General features: G+C 56.9%; 3 protein-coding genes across 6 annotated transcripts in view; all 3 read right to left on the bottom strand.

Annotated features, from left to right (window-relative positions):
- PSKH1 (protein serine kinase H1) overlaps positions 1–1,065 on the bottom strand; it is a 31,967-nt gene extending 30,902 nt beyond the window's left edge. For 2 of the 3 annotated variants that reach the window (XM_038185545.2, XM_038185547.2), the window contains exons 1-2: positions 967–1,065; positions 401–513 (exon numbers count right to left, since the gene is read on the bottom strand). The gene's annotated coding sequence lies outside the window, so the exon portion shown is untranslated. Of the gene's footprint in view, positions 1–400; positions 514–775; positions 930–966 lie in introns of those variants that run through there. The other variant, XM_038185546.2, reaches the window with a different exon arrangement.
- A 5,006-nt stretch (positions 1,066–6,071) lies between these two features.
- NRN1L (neuritin 1 like) lies at positions 6,072–9,016 on the bottom strand. Its single transcript, XM_027466493.3, has 3 exons — positions 8,861–9,016; positions 6,608–6,773; positions 6,072–6,489 (listed from the first exon to the last, which is right to left on the bottom strand). Exons 1-3 carry the CDS (start codon positions 8,919–8,921, stop codon positions 6,216–6,218), a joined length of 501 nt encoding a protein of 166 aa, XP_027322294.3. The 5' UTR covers positions 8,922–9,016; the 3' UTR covers positions 6,072–6,215.
- Positions 9,017–9,084: 68 nt separating this feature from the next.
- The window catches only part of EDC4 (enhancer of mRNA decapping 4), a 33,753-nt gene continuing 30,823 nt past the window's right edge, over positions 9,085–12,014 (bottom strand). For both annotated transcript variants that reach the window (XM_027466073.3, XM_027466074.3), the window contains 2 exons: positions 11,317–11,480; positions 9,085–9,946 (listed from right to left, as the gene is read on the bottom strand). In XM_027466073.3, the coding sequence (XP_027321874.1) occupies positions 9,754–9,946; positions 11,317–11,480 (357 nt within the window). In that variant the 3' untranslated portion in view covers positions 9,085–9,753. The remainder of the gene's footprint in view (positions 9,947–11,316; positions 11,481–12,014) is intronic.

Here is a 12,014-nt window from a genome sequence, read left to right as displayed (position 1 = left end):
TCATTCTCCAAGCCCTAAGAAATCAGGTGGGCTCTGACATCGGGAAGCATCCTGACTCAGTTTTGCTTCCTTTTGCATCTTCAGAGACCAAGCTGCACTTCTGTTCTTCCCTACCGAGCTGCGATAAGGAAGTGGAATTGCCACCAGCTGTTCCAGATGGGAGCAAAGAGAGGTCCTGCTCCCCACGCTGTATTCCAACAGAGCCAAATCAGCTGCGCTCCAGCAAGTCTTTACTTTAGGTCCTGATTAAAACAGTCTGGAGGTGGAGAAACTGCCTGCATGCATTCTAGCAATTAGCTGGGCAGTTTTACGATCCTACTCTTTGGCTCAGCGTGGTGCCTCAGCGTTTGCAGAGGACTGTAGCAGAGCTGTTTGCCTCGAGACATGAGGTGGAGCTTACCAGCACCAAGCGTGTCCTCCCTCATCCACCACCTCCCCGAGGAACCGCTCAGCACCAACAGCAGGAGGTGCTTTAGCAGGGCCTCAGGAAGAAGCTCAGGCTCCACATTCAGTCTGGAAAGGAAACACGGGGTTAGTTAGGATTTTATTTTTAAAATCAGACGCGAACACGGTGACTTCTTGTGGAACCTACGGGCTGTGCCAAGGGCAGGCACGAGCACGCTCACACCACAGCGCAATTAACTTCACAGAACGCTTAATTAAGACTTGGAGTCACCGACAGCTGGCTGTTTACCCGGATTAGCGCCCTGCCACCACGAATATATTTAATATTTACACCACCCCCGAGTAACGCCGTGCGCCAAACCCCCGACACCCAGCGGAGGGCGGGCAGGCAGCGACCGGAGAACCCCGGGGGGCTACGGGGGGACGTCCCGAGCAACCGAGGCTCCCTCCCGGAGCCCCTCAGGCCGCCGGCGGAGCCCCGGGGACCGGGCACGGAGCGGGGGTCCCGGTGCGCGGCCCCCTCCCCTGCCCGCGGGGTCCCGCTGCGGGCCCCGCACTCACCTCAGGCCGCTCGGCCCCGGCCCGGCCCCGCCTCCCGACGTCAGCGCCGCGCGCCGCGCACGCCCGTGGCTGGGAGAGGAGGGGAGGGAGGGGGAGGTGGTGCCTGCAGCGCCCCCTGCCGGCGGCCTCCGGGAGGTGGCGGCGTTGCTGTGGGGGGGGGGGAGCCAGGCATGGCCGCCCCTGTGAGGGCTCTGTGAGGGGATTGGGACTCCCGCTGTGGTGGTTGTGGGGGCTCCACGCCCTGTGTTGTTGCACCAAGCAGCCCCTTGGCACGGCCAGTCCGTGCCCTGTATGCCAGCACTGCACACTTGCCCGTCAAGCAGCCCCTCTTCACGCCCCCCACCATTTTAGGCAGCTCCTCAGGGGCGCTGTGTGTCCTCCCCTCAGAGCAGCCCTGGCAGCGGTAACCTCGCCGAGCGTTGGATTCCCTCAGGGCTCTGTGTTGTCCCTTAGCAGCTTCCTCACGGCTGGCTCATGAGAACATCAGTCCAAGCGTTTGTAGCTCTCCGTCGCTGCTGCTAATTGTCGGTGCAGAGAGCCAACGCGTATTGAAATCCTATGCCAGAACCTCAGATTTCTGAGAGCTTCAATCAGAACATCTCTTTCTTGTATTATTTATGCCATGGAGGCCCACCAGAGCCAAGAGAACATTGCACCAGACATCCACAACGAGCCAGCAGGCCCACCCCAAAAAGTACCAAGGGTCAAGGCCAGGAAGGACCCACAGCTTGCAGCAGAAGCCAAGGAGAAGACTGGTTATGGAGGACATCCGTCCAGGGATAAATTGGTTACAACATCGTAAGTTTGGGTTCAGAACTAGACAGAAAACTTCCTTCACGTACCAGGAGACTGCTGTAGGACGAACCACCTCTGACTGCCGGCTGACTTTCTACACCTGTTCAGAGGAGAACAGACCAAGGCCAACATGACCAAGGCACGGCTTTGGCATTCATTTTGAGATCCCAGAATCACAGATTCATCCAGGTTGGAAGAGACCTCTGAGATCACCGAGTCCAACCTCTGACCTAACACTGACCAGTCCTCCACTAAACCATATCACTGAGCTCTACATCTAAATGTCTTTTAAAGACCTCCAGGGATGGTGACTCCACCACTTCCCTGGGCAGCCCGTCCCAATGCCTCACAACCCTTTTGGTAAAGAAGTTCTTCCTAATAGATGAAGACTCACAGAGGACAATTTAGCCATGACAGTTGTTATTCAATCTAGAGCCATTTCTCCAGCTACAGCCAGCAAAGTTTCATGCCCATGGTAAACACAGCTGGGGCTCCAGGTGCCGGAGGGGCTCTGTAGCCTCCCACCCCAATAAGATCTGGGTGCACCGCTCTGCCAAGCTTCACCCTGCTCCTCCTCACCTGCCTCTTCAGAAAACCCTACAAATAAAACAGAATCACAAAATAGGCTGCAGGGATGTCTGCAAAGCAGCAGCAGCAGAGGTGGCCCTGTAGTAGCCTGGCTGCTCCCTCCTGGGAACCGGCATGCCTCTTCCACTCCTCAGGCTGCAGAGGGACAAAGTGAAGGGCGCAGGGCTCACGGCGAGGTCCTTCTTTGCCATACAAAGACCACCAGGGGAGTGCAGTGGGCTCAGCCTCAATGGACATGAAGCCAGGTGACAGCTTGTTCCCAAACCCACATGGTAGCGAGCTCAAGGTTGTCCCAGCAAGGCCGAGCAGAGGTCGGAGCAGGAGGATGTTCAATTAAATCTGCTTAGAAAAGGAAATCCAACTTCCCATATGCCTCCGTGGAGAAATAAAGCCCCAAAGCTGAGCGCAGAGGGGGTGCCAGGCTGGGGGCCGAGCGTGGCCCCGCTGCAGAGGTGACTCTGGCTCAGCTGTTCCCGCTGCAGCCGATCCACGGGGATTGGGGTTGCCGTTTTGTGTTCCTATGGAAAGTTCGACATTTGGCTGGGCAGAAATCCCCACACGGCCTCGGACAGAGGCCAGCCCTGTGACACAGTGTCCTCTGCTCTCCGTCAGCCCTGAGCCCGGCTGGAGTACGGAGAGCACTTGGGAAGCGTCAAAGCATGGGAGAAGGTGTCATACCGTCTCCTTGCAGCCCTCACCTTCACCAGCAGGAATTTCCTTGGGTGAAGGAAAGGAAGATCAAACCACAGTGTGGTGGAAGCAGTGAGCAGCATGGCCAGGACATTGGCCCTCGTGTCACCATGCCACGTGCGCTGTCGTGGTCACACAGCTGCCCAGAATAGTGTCACCATCTGGTTCCAGCTGCCCAGGGATGTGGGAGCCTCTCCAGTCCCTTCTGCGATTACAAAAAGTGAATTTGTGCATCAACTCAACCTAACTCTGCCTTCCCTTATCCCTCTTTTTTTTTTTTTTTTTTTTAATAATTCAGGTTTGTCTCTTAGAAAAGAGAGAGGGAGATAATGTCTGCCGAGCATTTAATCTTCTGCCCAAAGAATAGCAGAGAGCAAATTAGGATCTACTCCAATTAATTTGCCTTGATGGGCAAAATCTGGAGAGCAGCCATATCTGGGAATTAAGAACAAAAGCGGGGAGTGTAAAGTAGGTCGCTGGAGTTTCATAACCCGAGCGATGGGTTTTCGCGACGTGCCGGGTGCTCAAAGGTGCCCGTCCAGCCCCACCGGTGAGCACCGGTGGCTGTGGCGCTGCTGTGAGCACCCACCTGTGGGGAAACCTTTGAGCTGGCTTTGGGATTTAAAGGAAAAAATAACTGGCAGGACGGAGTGGATGGGGACATGGCGCTGGGGACCAGCCAGCCACACCACGTGAGCTCTGCTGGAGGAGTCAGTTACTCCTCTGGCTGCATTTTAGGGAGAAAATCCTTTCAGGGAAAAAAAAATAATGTTTTTTTTTTTTAATGCCTAAGCAGAGCTTTCCCCAGAACCAGCCTGGAATAAACCTTACCAGCCCGGTCTCAGCTTGTGCAGTTGCTTTAAGGACAGCAAGAGGCAGGCCAGCGTGCAGTGAGCCAGCTGCTGGGTGCAGGAAGGAAGCTGTGTCCCTCCCTTTGCCCCGTCTGCCTTTGCCACAACCCCCTGAACCCAACCTGGGGACAGACACTGCCTTGTGCCACAACCCTCCTCCAAAGCTAGAGAGCAGAGAAAGGCGAAAGAGTTGATAAACGTGGCTCTGCCGGGATGTTTGTGTTGCTCCCAGGACAGGATGAAGTCCTCCACGCTCATGCCTCAGAGCCTGCAGGATGCGTGGTGACGTTCTGGTATGTGAGGCACATGTGGTCGTGACACATCCCAGGGCGCAGGACACATATTCAAGGGTGTGGACCACGTCTGGTTCATGGCCCGTTGCAGGGAACGCATGTGACATATTTCAGGTGCGGGACACAGGCAGTGACACAGGCTGAGGTACGGGATGAGTTTCCATGTGCAGAAGGGCTCCCAGACACCCACCCACCAGCTCCTGGTGTGGCCGGGGCCGGGCGTCTTGCTGCACAGCAGGGGCACCACGGCAGCGGCAACGTGGGCGAGCATCACCCGGTGGCCCTCCAGCCCCTGGCCACCTCCAGCCGCCCCTCGGAGGTGCTGCCGGGGCAGCGGGCACCCTCCCGGCCAGCGTTTATCCTCTTAGCCATCCTGCAGCGATCCGGCACTAATTCAGCCTTAAACACAGGATTGTCAGAAATTGGAAATGGAAGAATAGGCAGATTATCCCCCCGGCGCCAGCGTTAAACACGGGGAGCGGCAGCTGCCGCGCGAGGAGGGCTGGGGCAGCGTTCTGCCCCCAGGCTCAGCATCCTCTCCGTGCGGCGCTTTGTGCCCCCTCAGCCAGCTCCAGGCTGGCTAATGAATTAAATAGCAGGTTATGCCAGGCCCGTGTTAACTGGAAACACCGGCTCTATCCCCAAAAAAGCTTTAAACCCAGCAGATGCTCCACGGACAGCTGCCAGCAGTGACCGAGGCTGGGTCTACCACTGCTGCGACAAACCTCTGCCAAGACAGCAGCCCCAGCAGGAGGAGGTTTTCCAGCTTCTGCAGTGAATCGGGACAGCGTTTTCCCTGGCTCAGCAAGGATGGCAAGAGCTGAACGCCTCGGGGAGATGTTCAGATACAGGCCAGGGTGCAAAAGCTTCCAGGACAACACCAAGGCTGATTGCGGGAGCCTTTGCAGTCCCACAGACAAAACACAGTGCTACAAAATGTGGAGAAAAAGAAAAAAAACACAGAGGCTAGGATGTTTTGCATTGCACTGTGGCACTCATGCCAGCCAGAGGACCCTGGTGGCCAAGGCACAGTTTCTCACGTGCCACTGCTACGGCCAGACCCAGAGGCTGGCGCTGCGGGCAGTTGTCTGTGCCACAGGGGGCCCCTTTGGGATTTTAGCATCCCTTCAGGTGGGGGGAGCTGCACATTCCCTTGGGAGCAGGGAGGTCACCTCACCACGCTGGGAGCTGCTTTGCCACGATGGGTTTTGTAGAAAAGAAACCGAATTTTGCAGCATAACAGCAGCAGGGATGGGAACAACAGCACAGAGCAAGCCGTGTGGCCAGGGCTGGCACGGCCAAGTTGCACGGCAGCGCAGCACCTTGGCCTGACTTCAGCAAGTCCCACTTGGGACCTGGACAGGGGGTCAGCTCCCAGGTTTTCCACCTTTATAAGCTCATTAAAAAAATAAATAAATAAAAATAAATTAAAAAAAACACTCTTTTCCCTACAATCCCCCATTTCCTTCATGATCATTAGTCATCGATCACGATGATTAATAGGACCAAACATAGCAGGACTAGAATAAAAGATGGAAAATGGGAATCTCTGCAGCAAACTGCATGATGCCGCTGGTGTGGGCTGGGGCACAGGGGCACCTTGGTGGCACCCCAGCCCAAAGCTTGGCCGAGCATTCGGGCTCCTGCAAGCAAGAAGCCAGATGAATTACACGACAGCCTGGCTCTGCTGGGAAGACAAAATCACAGCAAAGCCTTTAACGTCCCTCCGGGGGACAGCAGGGCAGTGGGAATCCCTCGTGCCACCTGGGTGTGCCCTGTGCTGAGGCCATCAGGGTCCCGTGGGGTCCCAGCACAGCCACGGGGACAGCACGAAGCCACCCCGAGACCAACGGGGCTCTGGAAGGGCACAGCAGAAAGACGGGAGAAATGTAAAAGCATCTTTTAATATAAATATAAATATAAATCCATCTGAAGGGCTCCGGGAGAGAGAGAGAGAGAGGGCCATGCCCTGCGAGCGAGGCCTGGTGGGGGCTGCAGGGCATCGCCAGGTCCCCCGGCAGCGGGTGCAGGGCTAGAGCCGGGCCAGCAGCAGCACCGGGGCCAGCAGGGGCAGGAGGCCGGGGCGGCGCAGGGCGGCCGAGCCCCGCAGCGTGGCCTGGTTGGTCTCGGCGGGTGGCGAGCCCCGGGCGCTGGCCAGGCGCCCCCGGGCGCTGCAGAGCTCCTGCAGGTTCCCCTGGAACTGGATCTTGCGGGACTCCTGGCGCAGAGACTCCCAGATGGCGGCCGCCTCCTCGGGGCAGCTCGACAGCACCTCGCTGGCACAGGCGTGGAAATCGTCCCAGGACCTGGGGGACAGGGACAGGCGTGGGGAGGGGACCGGAGCCGGTGACCCCCCCAGCAGCTCCCGCACACGCCGGGAAGAGGGATGGGGACAGGGATGGGGATGGGGTTAGGGCCACTCACTTGCAGATGGTGTCCAGCTCCTGCGCCTCCTGGGTGCCCTCCTCCTGCTGCTGCTGCTGCCGGACGCTCTGGGCCATGCTGTCCCCCAGGCTGATGAGGCAGCCGGCGAAGCCCTTGTAGATGGTGTCGCACTTCCCCGCCATGCTGACGGGCTCCTGGGTGGCGGCTGCAGGGGGACAGGAGAGATGGAGCTGAGCCCCCCCACACCCACACCCAGCAGGCAGCGGTGGCAGCGGGCTCCGAAATACGGCGAGGGGCCGGTCCCCTCCTGCATCCCACCAGCGTCATCTCCCCGTGACCAAGGAGCAGGACATGGGGGGCAGCTCTGTCTGGGGGTGCTCCAGCAAATGGCTCGGGTGCATTGAAACCCCAAATCCCCCAGAGGAAAGGGGGATGAGGAGGCTGAGGCTGCAACAGGACCTCCTGGCCTGGCCCTCCTCAAGAGCAGCTTCCTTGCGGTACTCAGAGCTGCAGGACCAAGGAGAAGGAAGAGGATGGCAAAAAGTTCATCCTTCTCAGCCCGCTGCTGGTGCAAGCAAAGAGGCAATGAAGTAATTAAAACATCGGGTTTTAAAGGGAAAATGCAGCTGGTGTTGAGAGGCCCCGCGGAGTGGGGTTCACACCCACACAGGGAGCAGGAGCGAGCTCCTCTGGAGCCCTCGGAATTAAAACACCCTGCTGAACCCTCACTCCTGGTCCGTGGCACACGGATCCCTTGCGGATCCCACAAGCAATGCTGCCATTAGGCACAGCAGAAAAGCCACACAACAGCTCTCTTCGCATCGGGCCTCCCAGGATCTCTCCAGAGCCATCTGTCCAGCCCTTTTATCCCCCAACAGCAAAGATTAATTTGCGAGTACAACACAGAAAACAAAAGCAAAGGCTCAACTGGCTGAGCAAGCTGAGGCCCCTGCTCTAACAGCAAGAAGAGAAGGAAAAGATGGAAGAGGCACAAGTGCAGGCTTCGCCCCAGGAAGCTGCTGTTCCCTGCTGTGCCCCACAAAGGATGAGCCCCAGGTGTCCCAGACCTGCTACCACAGAGCTGGGGGTGCCCAACACCTCTTCTTCTCCTTCCCACTGCAGGGACCCCACGAAGCAGGGGCTGAGAGGGACACAGAGGTTTTGGGGCCAGGGCAGACCCCGGTCACTGCCCCAGCCCACGCAGCTCAACCCGTGTCCCTGCTCCGTGTCCCCAGGAGCATTTGCAGGTTCAGCCCCAGGTCGGTGGCAGGATGTCACATTGGGACGGACACGGAGCTGGGGTCACAGCTCCCAGGGAGGGGCTGCTCCATCTCCATCCCACCCCCTTTGGCTGGGACCAGCTCGCTCCTGCTCCCAGCCAGGCTGATACGGGAGAGCTGTGCTGGGACAGACAGAGGCTCCAAAGAGACCAGTGGCACGGCGGGGATCCCCAAGAAGGGGATGGACGAGGACGCAGGAATGCTTGGCCACATCACCAGAGTCGCAAGGTTGTTGGAAATGCCGTGCGCAGTGCTGCCGGGAGCTCTGAGAGCTGAGGACGGATGAACTGGTGAGGTTGGTCCTGTCCGCTCCTCCCGGGGAAGGAGGCAGCCGAAAATCGCCCGTTCCCCCAGGAGGTCTCCAGGAAGCCGTGACACACTGCCAGCATTCTGTGTCTGGAATGTGGCCCCAACACACACAGCTGCAGCCAAGAGCAGGGCGAGGGTAAGCCTACACCACCGAGCAGCTCTGCGCTGAGAACACCACGGCCACGCCGCTGGGCCAAGTCCCAGGTTGGCAGCAGCCACACGGGTCGCAGGCATCCACCGGCGTCAGCAGGGCGAGTGAGATCCGGAAATTTGCTTTCAGCAAGCTCGAGTCCAAGCGAGTCCGTGCCCACGAGGATGGGCAAGGCGAGAGGTGCGGGCAGGAGAAACCCCCCCGGACAAAGCGCACCCAGCGCCGGGGGAGGCGAGCGGCACCCCCGGGGAGCCCCGAGGGAACGCGGGGTCAAAGCCCGGGGTTGCTGCCGAGCACCGACACAGCCGCCCTGCTCCTGGGGAGGACCCGAATCGTTTCACAAAAACCCTACAAAACCCACCCCGTGCCCGGCAACCCGCGGCCCCCCTCTGCTTCGGGGCAGGGACCCCCTCGGGGAACGGAGCCCGGGCTCCGCGGGGGAAACCGGCTCGGGGATGCCGGCACCTGGAGAGCCCCCGGGTTGGTGCCCAGCCCAACCTCCCCGTCTCGTCCCACATCCCCGAGCCCCCCTCGCCGTCCCGGGGCACTCACCGAGGTGCAGGAGCTGCAGGAGCAGCGGGCACACGACGGGCAGCAGCCGCCAGCAGCCCATGGTGCGGAGCCGCCGCCGCCGCCCCGTGTGCGCCGCGCTCCGCAGCCCCGAGAGCCCCGGCCCCGCCGCGACCGCCCCCGGCCCGCCCCGAGCCCGCCCCCCCGGCCCGCCCCGAGCGCTTTTTAAGAGGCAGGCACAGCCCAGGAGGAGAGGGAGGGGGTCGTTTTGTGCTTTTTCTTCTCAAAAAGTTGTTTATTGAATCGTTCGTAATGTTATTTCCAAAAAAAAAAAAAAAAATCGAAACTTAGGTAAAAAGAAAAATCCTGGTGTAAATCCCAACTAACAGCCGAATCGTGGACATGCTCCCACACAGCAGAACCAATGGCCCTGGGCTCGCAGCCTGCTGTTATCCCCCCACCACCAATTCGTTCCTGTTCCTGCTCAGCTGCTACCCCCCACACATCCTCCCCAGGAGGGTTTTGAGTCCTTGACTAAGACACAAATATTGGTTTCTTGCCAACAAGGAGCCCCTCACTCTGGGCTCAGCACACTTCCCTTCTCTGCTGACAGCAGCAGACTCCAAACCGAAGGGGTAAGAAATCCATTGGCTTCTGCTGGATGCAACTTGGAAGGCCAGCCAGGCCTCAGGGATGGATGGGCAGGTGAAGAAAAGACTTAAATGTCTCAAAAAGAGGCTATTTAGGAAAATAAGCCAAGTGAGCGTTCAGTGACTATCTGGGACTATACACGGATGGCGTTCGCCTTAGAGACATCACACACATGTTGATAGATTTCCTGGCAAGAGCTCTTAACACAAGCCGTACGTGGTTAGTAACTACTGGATCTGCTGGGTGGGCTTCCCCGGAGCAGCCCACGAGACAGCCAGGTTCTCCTAGGTCATGCCAGGAGTGACCAGGCCCTGAAGCATGATCATGAGGCGGCGGGCAGGCTTGCTCAGCGTGTTGTGGGGTTCCACCTGCAGGAACTGTAAGAGCTTCTGCCGCACCTGGTTCATGACTGACCCCATGTGGTCTCGGGTGATGGGGTCGCTGTGGTCCAGGTGCATCACCGCTTCCTCCAGGTAACTGAAGGAGAGAGACCAGGGTTAGAACCAAACTCAATGCGAGATCCCAGTCCAATTCCGTTCACTTTAGCACTGCAGACGCACAATTGTGCTCCCCCCACAGAACAATACTCGGGGCCATAAGTTCGGCCATCAAAAAATAAAACAGTTCTGACTTTTGGCAGAGCCCAGCTATCCATTCTTCAACGTGCAAGAGCAGCCAGTATTTTCCAGGCTGCAGTACATACTACACAACCTGGCTGTCTCAACCAAGCAGGCGTAACAGCAAGCTACGTCTCACTGCAGTGCTGTAGGTGGCACTTGGCCACAGGCCATACCTGGTCAGAGCTCAGTATACATTTTTTTTGATTAAGCTTTTTAGCATAAGCAGAGTTAGTCATTTGCTATACAGTAAAAATCCTCAGCACTGAGGCTTATTCCACACAGGGATATATTTAAGGTCTTCTTCCAATATAACTCTGTCTATCCCACAAGGTGTGGGAGGAAAAAAAAAATCACGAATTTTACCGACAAGCCATTCAAAAGTTCAGACAGGCCATCAAAACTTTCATATCACAGCCTGAGAGTAAGCCAGTGTGGTCACCCCAAAAGGTATTCACCAGCAGATCTGCCTGAACTTAGCAGCAATTGTAACTCTGCTTACGAGCTCTTCTGTAATTTAAAGCTCTTTTTCATCTTTTCTGGCTTGAGCCTCTATCCCTAGTGTTCACTTGAGATAAGAACTCAATTTAAGGTAATTTCCATGCAAGCCATGGTCAAAACCTGCAGGTACCTTAAGAAATTCATTTTTCAGGGCAGCTAACGGGGTTTTGACTCACAATCTAAAAATATTCATGGCAAGTATCAGCACTGGCACTACTTTGTCACACAAGCTTTACTTAGTACATGTAACAGACATTACTTCCAGTAGCTCCTGCTGCCACCTCCCACTGAACCTCTCCAGCAGTCACGATGAGAAATTGCCTACACAAAGTCCAGTGCTGGGTGAAGAGCTGCAGGCAGAGCAAAGTAGCTCTGGATATCAAGCTATCTAGGGAGCACAGCGCTTCCCCTCAACATTTACCCACATGAGAATGTTTCCTTGGTTAAAGGTGATCACTACACAGAGAGCAAACAATATTTACAGACTCCAGTACTTGGAGCTAACAGCACCTACAGCTAAGTACCCCTTCTGTGACTACCTCTGGGCAGCAAAGCTTTCTCTTGCAATGCCTGTATCTTTTTGCAAGTCATTACGGGTTGTTCGCTTGCCTGTAACAGAAGTTCCAGCCTTTGTGGAAGCACCACCTTCCACTTACACACAGCGAGTTTAAAGCCAGAGGCAGGAATATACCTGCATAGGTTCAAACCCAGTGCTCTGATCGTACTCACTTCAGCTTCAGTTCCGTACGAGTACCCAAATCCGAGGAGAGCTGCTGAATGAGAGAGAGCAGCACAGGCTGGGACAGCGGGCATGGGTGCTGCCCAAATACTTGCTGAGTATCCACTGTCTCACAAACATACAGGACCAGATTGAGATCAGCTGCTGTTAGAGCCTGCAAGGAAGATACAGCTTGAGATGCAGAGGAAACAACAAGCAGGTGAAGAACACAGGACAGTGCATGGGACAGCCATCTGCCTTGGGGCAGCTCAATGTCTGCCAGCCTCCTCTGGGAGCAGAGCTCTCTGCAAACCCCACAGTGTGTGCCAACAGGACCCTGTTTAGGTTTTGCCTACACTCAGAGGACCCCTGTGTCTGTTCTAAGCTGAACAGAGAGGACTGCTGGTCCACAACCAGACACGGGAGCAGGTCAGTTAGCAACAGGGAACAGGGCCACGTTTGCAGCTCACCAACACAGCATTGCTGCTATTCCCAGTGCAGTGTGTCTCCAGCAGCTCAAATGAATCTGCCTAGACAGTCAAAGGCAAAGACAAGGTCAGGCCCCAGCTGGCAGATCTGCCTGGAGAGGCTTACGAAGCTGTTGCTCTTCAGGGGTGCACTATGTGCCAATACTGATGGCAGTCATCTGGCTTATTGCAGCACTGATGCTGGCCTGACAGGGCAAGGAAGGAACTTAACTGCCATCAAA

The sequence above is a fragment of the Anas platyrhynchos genome, chromosome 12 (assembly GCF_047663525.1).
Source record: "Anas platyrhynchos isolate ZD024472 breed Pekin duck chromosome 12, IASCAAS_PekinDuck_T2T, whole genome shotgun sequence".
Classification (NCBI taxonomy): Eukaryota; Metazoa; Chordata; class Aves; order Anseriformes; family Anatidae; genus Anas; species Anas platyrhynchos.
This window is presented reverse-complemented; position numbering and strand designations above follow the sequence as displayed.